The sequence below is a fragment of the Pseudopodoces humilis genome, chromosome 7, assembly GCF_049639895.1.
Source record: "Pseudopodoces humilis isolate 2021_Gansu_Grassland_sample_001 chromosome 7, ASM4963989v1, whole genome shotgun sequence".
In the NCBI taxonomy this organism is placed as follows: Eukaryota; Metazoa; Chordata; class Aves; order Passeriformes; family Paridae; genus Pseudopodoces; species Pseudopodoces humilis.
Genome location: NC_142206.1, coordinates 30984556 through 31003142, shown reverse-complemented (window position 1 = coordinate 31003142; position 18587 = coordinate 30984556). Strand labels below are relative to the sequence as shown.

General features: G+C 36.8%; 2 protein-coding genes across 6 annotated transcripts in view; both read right to left on the bottom strand.

Moving 5' to 3' along the window:
* The window catches only part of FSIP1 (fibrous sheath interacting protein 1), a 67240-nt gene extending 56425 nt beyond the window's left edge, over positions 1-10815 (bottom strand). Inside the window, exons 1-9 of one of the 4 annotated variants that reach the window (XM_088057930.1) lie at positions 10761-10815; positions 9552-9683; positions 9011-9197; positions 8134-8217; positions 6634-6806; positions 5698-5782; positions 4143-4241; positions 1420-1511; positions 606-713 (exon numbers count right to left, since the gene is read on the bottom strand). In XM_088057930.1, the coding sequence (XP_087914056.1) occupies positions 606-713; positions 1420-1511; positions 4143-4241; positions 5698-5782; positions 6634-6806; positions 8134-8217; positions 9011-9197; positions 9552-9587 (864 nt within the window). In that variant the 5' untranslated portion in view covers positions 9588-9683; positions 10761-10815. Of the gene's footprint in view, positions 1-605; positions 714-1419; positions 1512-4142; positions 4242-5697; positions 5783-6633; positions 6807-8133; positions 8218-9010; positions 9198-9551; positions 9684-10217; positions 10244-10760 lie in introns of those variants that run through there. The other 3 variants (XM_088057929.1, XM_088057928.1, XM_088057927.1) reach the window with 3 other exon arrangements.
* A 4687-nt stretch (positions 10816-15502) lies between these two features.
* GPR176 (G protein-coupled receptor 176) overlaps positions 15503-18587 on the bottom strand; it is a 32773-nt gene continuing 29688 nt past the window's right edge. Inside the window, exons 3-4 of one of the 2 annotated variants that reach the window (XR_015772922.1) lie at positions 16837-18363; positions 15503-16116 (exon numbers count right to left, since the gene is read on the bottom strand). Coding sequence is in view for 1 of the 2 variants with exons in the window: in XM_005520346.3 (XP_005520403.1) it covers positions 17256-18363 (1108 nt within the window). In the remaining variant the exon portion in view is untranslated. Of the gene's footprint in view, positions 18364-18587 lie in introns of both variants that reach the window. The other variant, XM_005520346.3, reaches the window with a different exon arrangement.

Here is an 18587-nt window from a genome sequence, read left to right as displayed (position 1 = left end):
ATGAGGATTATTTTTACTCACTTCAGCTTCTGCTATTCACTGAAGTATGCAGACAGTACACTGTTTAACAATATTATGTTAAAGCACAGATGTCTAATGCTTAAGCAGACTTTATATACTTTTAAGACAGACTGCATTGGAAGCCACAGAAAGCTGTCACATTATCTTTCTAAATTGACACGCGAGCTTCATAAATGTGTATTTCCCCAATTGCTGCATTTTGAAGGCCATTTATCAGTTGTCCAAAAACTTGTAGGGAGTTTTTTGCATGTAGTTGCTGGACTTTCTCCCTGAGACTAAAGCACTAACCACTCAGATTGATACTCCACAACTTCACATTTTATGCAAAAAACCAGGTAATTCTCTCAAAGTATAGTTCTAAGGTTCTTTCCTCCTGTGCCTAACTTTTCTTTTATGTTCTGCTGTTAGTAAAATTAACAAAGAAACCAATGAGAATTCATTTTTGGAGACAAATTCAACAAGATTTCTCCATCTATTTTCTCTTATCTCAGTAGGGTACTTCATGGTAGGGCTAAGATCAAATTTAGATTTACTGTAAAAATAAGCCAAATACAAGAGATCAGTACAGATTAAATTTCTCATACCTCAAGATCTTGCAATTCAGTCCCATCTTCTGTATCTTTCAGTAGTTCAGTTAATCTTTTCCTTTCTCCCTCAAGCATAACAAATTGGTTTCCTGAATCCTTTGCTAGCTGAAATATTTACAAAAAGAAAACACCCATACTTCAGAACTCAACTAACTCAAACACCTCCAAAACAATGTTTTTAAACTCTATGAAATTAACAGCCAAATCTTGTTTATTTCCATAATACAAGTTATCACTCTGACAGAATAATAAAGCAGTCTACATACAATAAATTTATAATCTTATCTTAGTCTTTGACATAGAGGGAGGGCAAATATTTTTCATTGGATGAAAGATACCTACTAGGTCCTCACAGGAAAAAAAAAAAAGCAGGAAAATCAAGGGATGTATTTTCTCACAGAGTGGCCCCATCCAAGCTATACACACAAACAACCTGTATATCTGTCCCTTATTTATGCATCAGGACATTTTCCTTTAACTTAACAGTAAATAAATTTTTTAAAAGTCTTAGGATGTTGTCCTTAAAAAAAATCTATGTCCAAACACAAACACAACAATTCAGTTTCCAGTACTCTTTAAGAAATGCATAGAAGCAGTATTACTCTAACCAATATGAGCATCCAAGCTGAGAACTGCCTAATACAGTACTCTGCAATAAACAGCAGTTTTAAGAAAGGTAATTTTTTCATTTATGCCTAATTAGCTTCAAAAGTTCCTGATTTTAAAAGAAAACTATCTTCAAAAGTACTTCTAGACTAATTTCTAGCTAACATTTTAAAAAATGTTATTGGTTTTATGCTTTAATTCTTACCTCAATGTTCTTTTTAATGAAATGCTGGCTGGTTTTATTTTTGCTATGCATTTTTTCTGCTGTTTTTTCAGTTTCTAATTCACTTGAGTAATCTGATGTTTGAGGAAGAAAAGTTGTTACATTATAATCATTCCTATTCTGATTCAACAAGAACTATAATAACATCAATCCCATTCAAATCTTTAGCAAACATATAGAGTCAGTAGACAAACTTTTTGTATGATGTTCTCATTATTTGTGTAAATAACATCATTATATTTAAAACATACTACTGCCAAAATCTAATTTCATTTTCAACTTTTTATTATATGAGATCACTCAGTGTTACAAAGGCTAAAATACTTTTGGATTTCTGACCTCAAAAATGTTAAACATGGTGGCCTTAAAAGCCACAGCATTCCTTCAAACCCTCTCATCATTGCAGCTTTCTCATCATTACAAAACCAGACAATAATTTTTTTGAAAACCACAGAACTATCTGGAGACCTATCAAGTACATTTTTCTAAATAAAACAGCTGAAAAACAGATGATATCGTTGATATTATTATAACACAGTTTATAAAACAAATTTTGTTAAAAAATAAAAGTCATCATAGAGCTGTAAATCTATTAAACAGACACATGATATTCTAATAACAATAGGTTTCTATCCATGACAAAGAAAGGGGTATGATTCTGTTTTTTAGAGACTTTTACTATGCTTAAATAACAATTCCTTTATGAACAGCAAATATTTGTCACATTAAATAGCAAGTCTAAGCAAATACAGTCAACTTCTAAATCTGAAGAACTACTTCAAAAGCAGGCATGGTACTTCTTCCTTTTCTGGAAAGCAGAAATTTGAAAAATGGGTGGGTTATTTCCCTATAAAAAAAGAATTTAACATGTTAGATACTTGAAGACAGGCTATAGGGAAATAACTCTTTTTCAGAGTAAATAGAATGAAAGCAAACTCCCAAAGATATGAAATAAATTTCCTGCATGCTTTACACACAAACCCTTAAGGACTGAGGTGTTGAATCTGACCAAGAATTCCCCTCACAGTTCAAATGCACAACTGTTTTCTGAAAGCATCCTGAGCTTTCTTCACCATTACCAGGCAACATCATGTGCCAAGGAAAAGGATCATATAGGCACTTAACAATCAACATAAATATGACAGGTTGAGTCCTGAAATGAGCAGAACACACCAAACATCAACATAAGACACAAGATATACATTACTTTTAAGCTATGTCTTTCCCTTGACTGTAGAACAGTATTTTTGAGAAGGAGCTATCATACAGAAAATCTCAGAACATTGAAGAACAGAAGGGACAAACATGGATCACTGAGACAAATACACTGAAGACTGTCATGGGTAATTAAAAGAGAAATTGCAGCTAAACAAATTTTCCATATGTGTTTCAGTAGATTTGGCACAAATTTCAAATATTTGGTAAAAATCTTGATAAGACTGATGAAGTAATAGCATAAAACTAGTATGTACATTCTTCTTCACAAGCTACTCTTGCTCAGGGTCTGCCTTTATGACAGCTGTGACACAGACACAAGCAATCAAAACAGTAATTCTTAGCTATTCAGACACCACATCAAAAGCCTCCAGCAGAAATAGTAAAAATCATTTAAAGCAATATATTGCTCACAAGCTGTAAGTGATCTCTACTTCATGCATTCCCAAAGAAGGAACGTGCAGAACATCTCAAAATAGAGCAAGTGACAGCAACTCTCAACCATGCCTGTACTGGAAGCTGCAGAAGTCAGTGCTGTACTGAATACTGGTAATGAAACCTGCCATTGTTATTCAAGGGCACTTCAGCACAACTCAGAAATTTTGAAGAGAGCTAAGGGTCAAGCTTTATTTAAAGGGAGGAATAAAAACACATGGTGAAAGAGAAATTAAAAGCTCCAGCCCACAAAGTTAAGGTCACATACTGGGGAACTAAGACAAGTGATACAATTATAAAGGAGCTGAGTTCCATGCTTAAAAATTAAAACATGCAGTCACATTCTACAACTGCAGCCATATCGCTGCCATTGATGCTTCAGCCTTGAGGAATGCACTTAGCCAGTCACCAGGAAGATAGATTCCTTCTGTTTACATAGAATGGCAGTTGACAAAGAAATTAACAATTGCAGCTTATAGCATTGGCAGTTGAAGCTATTACTCTTATATCACAACACATGTGAAAAGTTACTAACCACACAAATTTGAATTTCAAATAGGGAAAGAATAGAGGCATATGAGCACAATTCCATTTATTTTGACATGTTGGACACACTACACTGCTAACAGCATTTGAAATGTCTACACAGTGCATGATAACACATAGTCTCTAAAAGAATCAGCAGGTGTTTGAGTTTTGCCAGAAAGTACTTATTTCATAAAAGCAATGCAGACTTTACAGTAATCAGCATAGCAAAATATAAAATAAATTGTCTGAAGATTTATGTTTGACACGAATCTATACAATTTCTGCAGAAAACAAAAAAAAACACAGAACAGTTGCAGTTAAATTCAGCACCACTTGTCATTTCTAGATGGTTTGCTGTTCTCTTCTTTCATTTGCAAAAAGGATAAGAACTGCCACTGTTCCAGTAAGTAACCCTGCTTTTTCCCATTTCACTGGCCTTGCCACAGAGGCTGTCTTCATTACCCACCCACTGTACATGTTATTTTGCCATTTCTAAAAATACAAACTCTGCCATTAATAAAGCTTACCCTGGTTTTCTTGGTCTTTATGGCAATCATAATCTTCAGGATTCATGTATGTGGGAAATACTGAAGTACATATTTCATCTTCTTTAGCACGGGAGGGATCTGTAAAGAATTTTTTCCAGTAAAATTTAACTGAAACATATTTAAAGAAGATCTAGCATCGTGTATCATACTATAAGACCTCACACTTGGAAAGTAAAGGAATTCACTTGGATAAATGACATAAGCACTGTATTTCTCAAGAAATAAAGAAAGGGGAAAGTGTAAAGTGTAAGTCATATGTATGCTGTTTCTTATGGCTGTGTTCTTAACAACTACTGCCCATAGAAGACAATTCATCACATTCTCAAAGATATAGCCTAGGGGCCTAAAGTTCAAATGCCTCTGCAGACACCATATGACAAGTCATCTAAAACATTGAATGAGGATAAAGCATCCAGGTTTTCACAGCTGGTGTCTGCCTGTGCACGAATTATTGGACTTCCAAGCAGCTTAGGTCAAGGGCATAGTCTAGAAAAACAGTGTTCAAGCATCCTAGTTGTTTCAGTTACTCAAAAAAAAAAAAAAAAATCAATTGAAGTGTTCATATGTGTCAGCTGGAAATACAAGTTAGAGCAGTAAGTTGCAGTCTATACACTTAGCACTTACAGAAAAGGACTTATATTGAAAAGAACCATATCAATCACATGTGATTTTCACAATGAAAAAAACATACACTAAGCAGTAATAATGAAGTGCAATGGACTCAACTGAAGAAATTATTTTGTTAAACAGAGCATGGGGTAAGGAATTTAGGGCTGTTTAATTAACTCCTGATTTACATTTCTGCTGTGAGTGTGTCAGAAGGTGTTGTTGTGCCTGAAATACACTTAATAATAACTTCAGTTATTAATGATTTTGTACCCAAACTTGTGCTTGATTTCACAGCTACATTAAAAGCTATAACAGCTCTCATATATAATTTACTTAATAAAGCTCTGTCAAATTCAAGTTCTGAAAAGCAAAATATATGAAATGTATTCCATTTCAGTACCAACCAGGGCAACCAGCAAGACGTTTAATTAAATAAGTAAGTAAGACCTGAAAAGTAAGGCACTAGCATGATACCAAAAAGATAAAGATCAAGCTGGAGGAAAACTATAAATCTATACTATGCACTTTTGTCAGTGCAGTACAACAGAAACCACAGGATGCACATGATATCTACAGGAGATACTTTTTAAATAAAGGAGTTAGCAGTCATATAGTCTTCCTTGTCTACTGTTATTTTAATATATCCTGACATCTACTGGAGGCTGTCTAAACATCACCCATATCAAATTGTTTTCTTCCCTTAGTAACCCGAACTTTAGCATAGAAATAAATGCAGGTTACACTGTAAATAGTAAGTTTTGTAGAAATATTTTAACTACACACTGCTACTATTATTATGCATGTACTTCCAACATTCAAACTGAGATTTTTTCCTCAGGAATAACCATTCAAACCTCAAATCCTTATTCTCTCCCCAAAAAGAAAAAAGATAGGATGTACCACAATTCTGTTTCTCTTTACTTACCAGCTGTATCACGCCATGATGAGAACAAAGCTAAAAACTGGTTTGTGTTTTCCACCTCCTCGTGGCTTCCTATGCTTCTGATAGACTATTCAAAAGAAATAAACTGTGTATGTATAGATACATGCATATTTAAAGTAAATTTTTCAAGTGAAATACATTGTCTTCTTCTCAGATCTAATGAACTTCAGACCCTATTAAAAATAACTCTTCTCAGTTTATTTTCTTCTTGAGGGTATCTGAATATCTCCTGAAATTACAACAGAAGTATGGTGAAACTTTAAAGCCTCTGTTATATATTGTCTTTTATGTGGAGACCCACTTCACCAGGCAAAGAAGTTCTGTAATGTCTATGTGGCTCCAAATCCAAATCCAATGAAATTATGAAATGCAGTCAAACTAATCATGTTTTTTAGCAACTCACCTTTCTATTCATGTAAAACAGAGGAAATACTAACTTGTTTCAAGGCATTTAACTGCTAGAGACCAAGACAGAGATAACATAAAGGAATCTGTGCTGCAGCATTCTTAAGCCTTCTTCAGGTAGCATCTCTAATTTCTTCAACAACAGACAGCACTGAAATAGCTGGGCCTAAGAAGGATCCCACTTGAGCAGAATAAATGCCTTTCAGCTTGGCTTCCCAGACGTTACCTCTTGACACACCTTCCCTGCGAGGAGTGAATTCAAGCTAGTAAACTACACCCAGGCAGCTGCATATTTGGCAATTTATCTTACCAATTTTTAAGGACCATGTTCTTCTTTCCTTGCCCAGACAATATGTATTAAAAATTATCCATTCTTACTTTTTAAGATCTATTTCTTAATTTTAGTTAGCCAACTGTGAGGTATTTAATAATAAGGCTTCTGTGAAATACGATGATTCTGTAAGACAGTACTTTAAGATATATCAATCACAAAATAAGCAGAACACTTCTAACCTGAAGTTCTTCCCAGAGCATTGCCCTCATTTCTCTGCCTTGCTTTTTAACTACTTTTTCCTTAAAATGCTGTTCTTCAAGTATTGTGTCGAGTTTATTAATTTTCTTTATAGCTGCTTGCATCTGAGCATTTGTAACTGCATCTTCAGAACATTCCAAGTCAGAAGAGTCTGCTGGAGAATGTATTTTAAATTAACGTTAGCTTGAAGCATGTCAAAAAAACAAACACTAAAAAGCAGTTCAAGTAATTGAATTCAACCCATCGAAAAGAGTACAACATTCTTAAACATATGTTAATTTCTAAACCTGTTTGTAGCAGGGAAAAATAGGGAAGTCTTTGCAACGGAATGCTGAATCAAACTCTGAGCCGTAGCAGTTGGATATAGAGGTGTGGAAGAGGAAAAGTCACCTATTTTGGGCAAGCAATTTGATTCAAATTTATAATGGAAGAGTGACAATATCTCCACAGTATCAGCAAAAATCATTGAGTTTAAAAATGTAAAATAATTTTTTCAGCCCGACTAGTAGAATACATTTTGAAATTAATAATTCTGGGGTTAAGAGGGACTCTGTAATATCCCTGCATTTAAATATTAGGGAAGTTTCAGTCTTGTATCTTAGCCAAACCAGATTCTGATACTGGTTCTAAAAACTTGAAAAACGGTGAAACATGATGGAAATTACCCTTACTTAATTAAAGTAGATTTCTATGTTGTCTCCTTTTTTTTTCCTAAATATACAGATTATAATTATAACTTTTAGCTTTTTCCTTTCCTTTAGCATCCTCATGCTCTGTCCTCGTTTATGACTTTCATATTAAGAGTAGAGGAAACAGTTGTAGCACTATCCCTAATCCCACAGATTTACAAATTTCGGAGTCCTGCAACACTCTTTCATTTTCTAATCTTTGGAAGTCAAATGCTTCACATGGCCATTGATCCAAGAATTTACTGTGATGCATTGGTCTACTTCATGCCATAAAAAGATGAGGGATACAACAAGGAGACAGCTATAAAAATTTAAATGAGCTACAGAGAACAGATGGACCCAAGGATAGATGGTAAAAAAAAGAGCACTGGCCTGAATTCAGCAGACTGATATAAACTTTAAACTACTGAGTGAAGCTTTAGGTTGAGTTCTACCCAATTTCTGTTCTGTAGATATTAATACCATGTTTGGTGACCGGCATTGCTGCACTGGATAGGATAACCACTGAATTCTGCCTTATTAGACTGATAGAATCTACGGAAAACTCAAATTCTATTATAACATTTAAGAAAATGAATATCCATTAATAAATCAATCTCTAAATAAAGAACTCACCCAATACCTCTTGAATTGCACAATTCATATTCAGCAGTATTCTTTTCTAACTATATAATAGACACACAAATACATGACCATTACAAACTCTCTTAGAAGCATTAATAAGAAAAGCAAAAGATTTTGCTGCACTGTTCATTTTATACACCTGAAAGATACTATCTGATTTTGCCTTACTTCGTTGTCCTGGGGAAGGTTCAAAGAACTTCAACATCTGTGTTTCAGTGCTTTCATCTCCAGAATCTGAATTAGAGCTACATCCTGAAAAACACAGGGAAAAGCCTTTCACAATAAACCATACACATTTTTGTCAATTAGGCATGACCACAGAGACCTTGCAGTGGATTAGTTTAAAAAATAGTATGTACTAGTACACCAGAACTCATGCTAAAAACAGGAGCAGGAATCAAGGGATTTCTTTTTACCCCAATTCTGTCATGAAATCTTAACTAAATTTCAAGACAGTATCCAAACATCTGCTTCACTTACTGGCCTTTGCATCTCTATTTGTAAACAGTCGGACACCCCAGAACATTAATCCATTACCTATTATAGAAAGACAGAAGAATGCCATGAAACACTTCTGCAAGTGCTTCAATTAAAGTTATACACTGCATACTTATATTTAAAGTATTTTATTAGTATTAACATTGTTCAGTTGTTAAATACTGTAACTTATAAATTCCAGGTTTTTGGACAGATGGACCATTATCTGAAACTATCTGAAAAGTTTGATAAAAACAACTTAATGAAAACACTTTCTAACATGATTCCATGGAACACATGCAGATGGATTCCTCTGATCTTTTAAGCCAGATCCCAGCTTATGAAGCCACAAGACATTTACTGTACTGTACTGACAGTAATAACACATTTCTTTCAAAGGTAGATTTCAAATAGTGAAGAGAAGTGAAGGTATGGATTTTGACATCTTCTTTTCCAGAAACTTGCCTATCTGCAACCTCTATTTCCTTCACCAGTAGAATTATACCCAAAATACAAAAACTTGATATTTAGTCTAGTCACAACACAAGAAAGTTTTAGTCATTCCCACCTGACAACTCATCGGGATTCCACAGGCACTTCTGAAGACGTGTGGTCGTACTTGCCACTATTTGCTGATCTATTCTTAGTTCCTCAACTTCAGATTTATCTCTGTCATCACCTTTGTTTTCTGCTGGACAGCAATCTTCTAGACTGCCTCTCTGACAACCATCAGGCAAACTGTCAGGTGAATCAACCTATGAAATGAAATCATTGCCACCATGAAAACAGGGATGCTTTGGGTGAAGGAGATAACCACAATACCCACATGCTATCACAAAGTACAGCAACAATTCTGTACAATACTGCAGTGTACTTCTTAAATAAAAGAACCATTTCCAGGCCTGATACTAATACTAAGAAAGAGCTATCTTTCTTAGATTTCACATTAATTCTCAAGCTCATCATTTCCCAGACTGTAAGATTTGGGATTGCCAGGCTAGGGTATATATGAAACTAAAAAATAAAAAAAAAAAAAAAAAGCTCTTTAGCATTCTACTATGAAGAATTAGGCATGGAGGTTTTAACCAGCTGAAGGAGAGAAACATTACCTTTTGCAAACATGGTTCTGGTGTTAATAACTCCATAGATGTAGATGTATTTAAAGATCTACAATTAGGTCTTGAGATAGACGCAGGCCTTGAAATTTCGTCCAAGCTCACACTTGTAATATTCACTGTTACCTAAAATTGGGGAAAAAACAGCAAAAAAAAACATTTCAAATGAACTATTTCATAATAAAGCACTACAAGCCCTGCAATAGTTCAGATATAGATCATGTGAGTTTCAAATGCTTTCTAGCAACTCCATGTTGCAAGGCTTTTCCACTTTAGACATACTTGCCACTAAAGTATTTTTAATAAATAAAAGTTATATTATTAAAAGTTATTAAAGTTTTTTAATATATATATTTATATATATATATATTTATATATAATTTAATATATATATATATATATAAAGTCAACCAAAGTATTCAAATGTGCTTACTATCAAAGACACTTTGAATGACGTACATCTTACATGTAATCTCACAACAGGGGAATTATCATGGCTCATCTTTTTGGTTTTTTCTTTTTTTTAGTCATTGGACTGACAAAGTTAGCACAAAAAAAGAATGAGTGTGTTTTAGACACATCTTGTACACAACTAAAACAGCAAAATGCTACTTATGTTCACATGGGAAGTTCCCAGATCTAAACGATCACATTCCCAACCTCAATTTTGAGTTTAAACCACAGAAATGCACGTTTCTCTGCAAAAAAAAAAAAAAAAAAAGTGTCAATTCCCATGAATTAGACATCTCAGTGCATTATGACACGTGCTGGCAATTCTTAGAAGGCTCAAGTGAATACAAGTCTTTATTTCAGTATAAGGGAGGCAGGGAGGGAGGAAAGCGGGCAAGGAGGGAGGAAAGTAAGCAGGAAGGCAGAAAGGAAGGCAGGCAGGCAGACAAGCAGGCAGGAAGGCAGGGCAGAAAGCAAAGAGAAGGAAGGCAGGGAGGAAGGCAGGCAGGCAGGGAGGAAAGCAGGAAGGCAGGGGGACAGGCAGACAGTGAGGAAGGCAAGAAGGCGCTGAGGAAGACAGGAGGACAGGGAGGTAGGCAGGCAGGGAGGAAAGCAGGGAGGCACAGAAGAAGGCAGGGAGGACAGAGAAAGGCAGGAAGGCAGGGAGGCACAGAAGAAGGCAGGGGGGACAGAGAAAGGCAGGAAGGCACAGAAGAAGGCAGGGGGACAGGCAGGCAGGAGCCCCGTCCTTACCGAGGGAGGGCAGCAGCAGCTGGCGCCGTTGCCGTGACGACCGGGCCGGCGAGGTCTCGCGATAGCTGCGGGCTGTCCCGGCCCGTTCCCGGGGATCCGGACGGGACCGAGCTCTCCCTGCAGCTCTGCGCTCTCCGTCCCGCGAGAGGAGATGCCTGGAGGGCGCCGCTTCCCCCGAGCCGCCCCGTGCCGCACCCGTTCGAGCAACGGGAAGGAAAAGTTACTGTGCTGCCCCTTCCCAACAGTGCCTGTGCCGTGAATTCTTGGTGCCCTCGGCTGGCTCCTGCAGTAATTGGGTTTGCTCGCACGCACAGGTAGTTGAAAGACTTTTAAATAAACCCGTTAAAACTTAAAATTATTGCTGTGGTCACTGTTTATACGTGAATACTCACGGTTAATAAGGGATTCATTAATAAGGGGAGCGCGATTGCCTTCGTAATTCCATCCCTTTTTATCTTTCCTGCATTAAAACAAAATGTGAGGACTAATTCCCATGGCCCGATTAACTTTTAGAAAACGACAGAGAATTCCGGGCTCCTACTGCTTCCTTAGATACCCATGCGTGTTAAAATCAGGTTTTCATCGGCAGTAAAAATTCACAACAGTTTTTCCTGAAGAGATAAAGTGCATCTCCTTCAAATTAAGATTTTGATAGACAAATTTTTGTGCCAAAATAAATCTTACTTGGCTAGTGGTGTTGTGTGTTGCGGTCTGCAGTAGAGTTTTTAGCGATGCTTACAGAAGGTGGCGTTTTACTGTGACATGTGCCCTAAGAGAACAGTCTCTCCTGGTATTTTAGTGCAGTAACGATGCAATGTGGTTCACAGTTAAGAACTGACGACAGAGAAAATGCACTAGTGAACCCTGTGTGGTTTTGCCTCCTCCCTAAGCATGCTGAGCTCCGGTACGTTAAAATTTTAACATGTCTACTGATTGCTAATGCAATAGCAAAGTGGTGTTTTGGACCCTGTGGTGCTTTCCAGACGGTGCAGATGATGATGACTTGAACCAAAAATACAAGAATGCATATTTACATCCGCAAGTTGAATATCTATGGCCAGTAATGACAACGAGAAAGCAGCAGAATAGACAATATAGTTCCAAACTACCTAAACTAAAATATGGGGTTTCTAGGAATTACATTAGCTATGCATAATGAGGTATGGCAAGCAGCTAGGTGTAACTGCCCCAATTTTTAATTTTTTTTTCTACAGTACAATGTATATGCTTGACAGCTGACAGAGTTTGATTTGTTACTACCTTTCCTATTACAGACTGCCTACAAGCTCACAAGAGCCTTTGAAAAGAGACTATCCAGCTCTGTATCTGGTTATAAATGGACATGAAACTCCTTTAAAATTCTTTGAAACTTCTTACTGCTGCTTGTCCACATAGAGCCAGTAAAGGTTTCCAATGAGGCCATCACACCTGAGACTGAGTAATAATGGCTTAGCAGGGGTATCTCAAACCACAGTTATCTTACCATCTGCTATGTGTCCTGGAAGACCCAGTGATGAAGAGGTTCATAGAGTTCATCTCAAATCCTGTAAATCAGGTCATAAAAGTCTTCCTCTCCAATAAGGACTAAACTTTTTTAATAACGTTAAATCTTACATAATCTCAAATATTGTTATAGGTGGCACGTGTACTTAGGCTTGAACTAGAAAAGCAGAATGAAGCGTGTGCTTTCTTTTTTTGCCTTTCCAGGAACAGGTCAATTTTGTTCCAAGATAAACTAGACAGTTCTTTGAAGTATGACAATTTAAAAAAAAAAAAAAAAAGGTTGGAATGGAGAAAACTCTTTGTGTCTAAGAAGTAGACAGCAGGAAAAGCTCTCCAAGATGTACTTTTCGTCCTAAAAGATAGATTATGACATGATGAAATCACATTTAGACAAGCTGTCCTGATACTCAGAACACAGTTGTCATAGTAACAGAATTTATTTACCCTTTTCTTCCTGATCCAATCAAAAAGAAATACAAACAACAGGGGACATACAGGGAAATTGTTCCCAATTACTACTGCTTACCTTCACACTCCTCTTCTGAAATGCCTTTTAATACACAAATAGGTAGCCAAAACTCCTTTCTGTCATTGTCTCATACATGTTGGAGTAAAAAAATTAAGGTTTTTTTAATGCTCATTAGTTATTTACCTTTGATTATTTTTTTATATCTTTCTGTGTACTCACCTGAAGTACCTCTTATTTACCATAGGCAATATTTCCTAAGGCAGACTGTAGCAGTTCCAGTACTCAGGTTAGGACAAGCACAGCTAATATTTGCTATATTAGTTCCTTTACAGATTAGGGCAATAAACAGACTCTTTTCTTGCAAGGGACAAGTGATTATGTATTAGTATTTTGGTGAGGATGAGCTCTGCAGTGTGTTCCATCAGCAACAGTGATACAGCACAGTAACCTGTCAGCTGAGGGAGACAGGCCAAACTACAATGCTAAGTCCAGAGTCAATGGTAAAACTTCCATTGTTTATTAAAGCCAGCTATTAATCCTCTGACTTGCATTGGAAAAACTTCTGTGTTGACAAAACTGCCTTCCATGTTGCCACAGCTTCTGCTGCAGCACAAGAGCGGAGTGGGGGAAGCAGGAGCTCAAGATGGACTGTGCAGTGCTGAAATCTCTCAGTGCTGTGGGGTGCAGTGTTGGGAGTTTGCTACCAAACAGCTGCAAGGCAACACAAAAAAATTTGATCTTGCAAGTGTCTCAGGACCTTCTGTGGCTTAGGAAGGGATCCAGGCAAAATGTAGAGGGTTTAGTTTTACAGAAATGGAGGCCAAGAAGTTCTAATACTGCTTAGTCAAGTAAGAGTGCACAAAGGAGTTTTGGGAGTACATCACCATCCCAGTGCACTGTGCTTGGCCATAGGGAACCTCAGGATGCAAAACTGCTGCTAGAGAAAACCTGTTTGCATTAACAAATGTTAATCTCATTTGGTATTTCTTGTGCTTTCTTTTAAAAATAGTCCACTTTCTCCTTACAGAGAAGAGCAAAATACGTTTTTTTAAGTATTCCACCAACATAGCATTTAGTACTGAAGGACAGTTTTGGTTTTTCATTTCATTCAGGTTTGGGGTTTTTGTTTTTCATTTTTACATGTTTGTTTTAATTTAACAATATTTCTTAAGGATATCACAGAACAATAAACTGACACTGTCCTTGTAGTCTTTTCATCCTTTTTAAACTATTTCCTCCTTTGTTTAATGTGAGCTCTATTTTCCTCCCTTAAGTACAATAATGGATTCTAATTTTCCTACCTCCGTGTTTATTCCCCATTAGTAAGATTTAGCCTTTAAATCCATTTGCACTTGCTGAATTACCCCAGGCTTTTTCTTCTTAAACTCCCATGGCTTTGCTTTGTATTTCACTTTTGTTCTTCAATAATCTAGAAAGAAACAATTACCTTACTGACACCTATGGTGGTTAAAAACAACCACAAACAAAGAAAAAGACCAAAAAAAAACCCCATAAATCACTTCTGCATAACTTTAATGTGATGTTATAACAGCACTTGATTTTTTTTTTCCATGTTGGACATGGAAAACATTTTTTCCAGGTGAATTTGAAAAAATCCAAGAGACAGCACTAATGACTCAAAGCTAATACTGTCTTAAACAGAGTTAAAAATGAAACAAGTTAAATATTCCATCTTGCATAGAGTTTTCTGAATTACTCTTTTCTGATGGCAATTCTAGCATAGAAACTGGTTTGTGAATTTTACACAGATTAAACAGGTTGGTTTTTACACAGGTTGGGTATTTTTCTATAAAAAGATGCGCTTTTGTGAATTCTTTCCACATGGATAAATTGCTAAAGGATGGACTAAAAACATTCTGAAGTAATTCTTGAGGTATGGAAAACCACTGTAGTAAATTTCTTGGTGAAGGATTTCAATGTCTTTGGATATAATCTGCTAAAAAAATACAATTAAGTGTTTACATGTATTCTTTTTGAAAAAAATAGGTATTTTTGTCTCAATGGTAAAAACCCATCACATACCCTTCGCTTTCCACATATATATATAATTGTATATAATTTCCACAAAATTATATACAATTTATATACAATTTATATACAATTTAACTCTTAATTTTATCATTGCTGTTTCATTCAACATGGGAGTTGAAAAGGACAAAACCAAGTTTACTTTCTTCAAAGGAGTTCAGGTCTGAGTAAACATTTATCTACATTCAGTAATCACAGAGATTTTGAACAGTACCTTTATGCAGGCAGGACATGAATGTTAAACTTAGCCAAAATTCATAAGGAAACTACAACTCCTACTTTGATTTTTAGATTTTCAGTATTTTCACAATGGCATCTGTTCTTTCACCAATTTTGGAAAAACAAACACTCTGTTAAATTACTTTCTACTGGCACTTAAAAAAAATTGCATGCTATAGTACTTCTCCACCTCTCCCACAGAAGGACCAATTTTTTCTGGAATATTTCTTCTTTCTGATTTCAGGCAAGCTATGTCTATCTTCTCATCTCTGTATCTAAGGGCAGCTTGGGCTCACACCACCCATCTGGACCCCTTGAAGCCTGTTCCTCACTCCCAAGCTGAGAAGCTCTTGAACTAGCAAGAAATTAAATGCACTGAAACTGAAGAGGAAATGGAGAAAAACGTTTTTTACACACTAATTTATACACTGTTATTTAAATACATTTTTATTAAAACATTTGCTTTTAATGACTTGTAGAAATCCACAACCTTGGAGCCATTAGAAGCTGATGACTTGCTTCAAAGAGGTAAAAGGAAGAAAAGGTACATTCTGCTTTGGCAGAATTTTTTTTCTCACTTTTAAAATTAACTGGTTGAATTCAGTAAGTTATTGTGAACTTGTCAAGATTCTTCACTTTGTCCCTTTTAAAGAATGCTTTAAAGAAAACTACTTTCATAAACAGACAGTAATCACAGATAAAGGTTCAGCATGCAGCAAAGGGCTGAAGTACAGGGAAACCACAAGGAGCAAACAGGTGTTACGAGATTGTGCTTTTAAGAAACTACCCACAGAGACAACAGTGAGTGCAGATGAAAGACTACTTGAAACTGAACAAGAACTAAAATGCCACGGCTACAGTAGTTTTAGGTCACCTAACAGACAGATACAATTTAAAGTTCACATTGAGTATAAATGAGACAATACGCCTGTGATTTTGCAGAGCGGCAAGCTGCAGCACAATGCCTGAACTCTCACAGAAAGCCTGCTGAGCTGATACCAGGGTTGGCACGACTGACTCGCTCAGGAATTAGGCACCAGATTTTAAAGTCTTGTGTTCATGCATTGGGTGGTCTGCTCTGCATGACGAGTGGAGCAGGAGGGTTGGTATCTGTGTCTGTGAAGATAGAAGGAAAACTTCTCTACCACCGGCAATATTGAGCAACAGCATTAATAAAACTTTGCCTTTTGGCATCTGTTGCCAGCTTCTTCACCCGACAGTTCAGTTGTCACTGAAACACTCAGAATCTCTCTCTGTGAGTCTCAGTGTGAGAGTGAGAGGCAGATTCAGAAACTGAGACTGTCACACTCAGAGAAAGGCCACTAGCATTTCACACACATTACTTTCATTTGCTAGCTTTCCCATAACAGAACAGCAGAGTGCACTAGCAGTTAAGTTTATTTCAAGGTTTACCCCTTAGTTACTTAATACATACATGACACTGTAAGGACTTTTGTATATGCCCTTTATCACAGGATTCTTAACACATACATATTTATTGGAGTCAGGATTTGTCTTGCATGGTCTCCAATCCAGCTTTTACTTAAAACTACAGGAATATATGTGGAATATTTATAAAAAGAGGTCTTTCTCAGGTTTAACATGCATTATGATTTGGGGATTCTTGGCTTTTTCAATGTTTTAAGCCAAAAAACAGTGGTGTAGGATTTAAACTATTTTAGATGTTAGGCAGATGCTTGGTAACTAATTTGTGCAAGAAAGCTTTAACTGTGATCAAATAAATGTGCGTAACAAAACAAACACACCTAATAGTCCATCCAACTTCATTAGTGAAATGTGCAGAATCTTGCTGTGTCTGCGGAGAATAGGACTTACCATGCTGCATGTCTTCTGCTCTTTACAGCCTTTCCTCTTAAGTTACTTTGATGCCCAGTCCATTTTAATACAACATAACATTTCCCAGAAAACCAACTGCCACATTTCCATAATTCAGCCATAAAAAGAGTTCCCAAATTCATATGTACTTCTGAAAGTTAATAACAAGGTATCATTGTAAGGATTTCAGAGATCAAACTACAAATTTCCATATATAATTTGATATATTTTCATTAAGTATTTCATATTAATAAGGAACATTTATATATATGTTTTTCTTTTGTTTGTTCATTTAACTTATATTTGGCAAAAAAAAAAAAAAAATCAGGCCATAACAAACTTCAACATAATAAAGATCCATGGGATCAAACATGTAATAGAAAGTGACCTTCCTCTGTCACTTAAAGCTCCTGCTCTTACTAAGAATCCACCTTGGGAAAGATACTGACTTTATTGTTTCTGCTGGCTTTTCTTTCTGTTTTACACTTAGGCTGTTTTGTCTGGATTAGCTCTTCAGGGGTATTCCCCAAAGGAGGCAGGAGTCGCTTCTTATTGTTTCGGTTTTCTGAGAGCCACTGTGGAGGCAGCTCAAAGGGTCCAAAACCAAACTGCATGGCATACTTGTCATTTACCGTATCAGCTTCTGTGGGCACAGCTGGGGCCACCTGAGCTGCAGAGTCTGCAATCGTCTGTGGTATAAACCTGTGAACCGAAGTCCGTCCTAGCTCTAAACCGGTGGTAGGAATTTCTTTCCGTTGAAAGTCACCAGAGCCAATGGATTTGGTCTCATTCTCCTCATCTTCCATGGGCTTGAAGATTTGTTGTTGCCCGATATGAAACATCTCCAGAAGCTGGCTTCCCGAATGGACACTGGGCTCCATGTTATCATCTGCGATACCACCAGAGCTGACAATGTTTCTCCTGCTAAACCTTTGGTGCAGCTGTATTACTGTCCCCACTAAGCACTTCCGTACTGATTTGTTAACAGTTAAAAATAACAAAGGGTTGGCCAGCAAAGAGACCTTGGGCAACCAAATAGCGGTGAGGAGCAAGAAGACTGAAATATCTGAAATATTGAGTATGGTGCGGTAAATCACCAGAGTCACGTAGGGGACGCTGCAGAAGATAAATATCATAACCATAGAAAGCAGCATGATGTGGAGCTCAGCTTCTCGCTGGGAGGCGTATGGGATAGAAACTGTATTTTGAGGGGTCCTTAATGCAGCTATGATGACTTTTCTCTTCTGGCTGGCACTCAGAGCTCTGCGAATAAGAATCATAAAGAGAAATACCACAGCCACTGGTACAATCACAGTGGTGATATTATAGATGACAACATATATCAGGTGGCCAAGGGAGTAACTCCAAGATTCAGAGCAAGTGGACATGGCATAAATATCAGACACATTGGTCACAGCAAATACTGGAATGCTGGCCACTATTGCATGGGCCCAGATATAGATAACCAGGTCTCGGGATTTTGCATCAGATATTTTTCTTTCCAGAGGGTATAAAACAGAGTAGTATCTGTCAAAAAGAAAAAAAAAAGTTATTTTCATGGGCATACTGCTTATGAGAAACCTCTCAGGAGCCATCTGAGCATAACATTCCAAATCCCTAACTGGGTTGCCAACTGACTACCTCTTTATGAAAGAAAAACAAAACAAAAAACACAACCCCCCCCCACACCCCCAAGGTCTGCCTTTGCAGGTCTGTCTCTAGAAAAAACCTGAATATTTAAATGTCAAGAT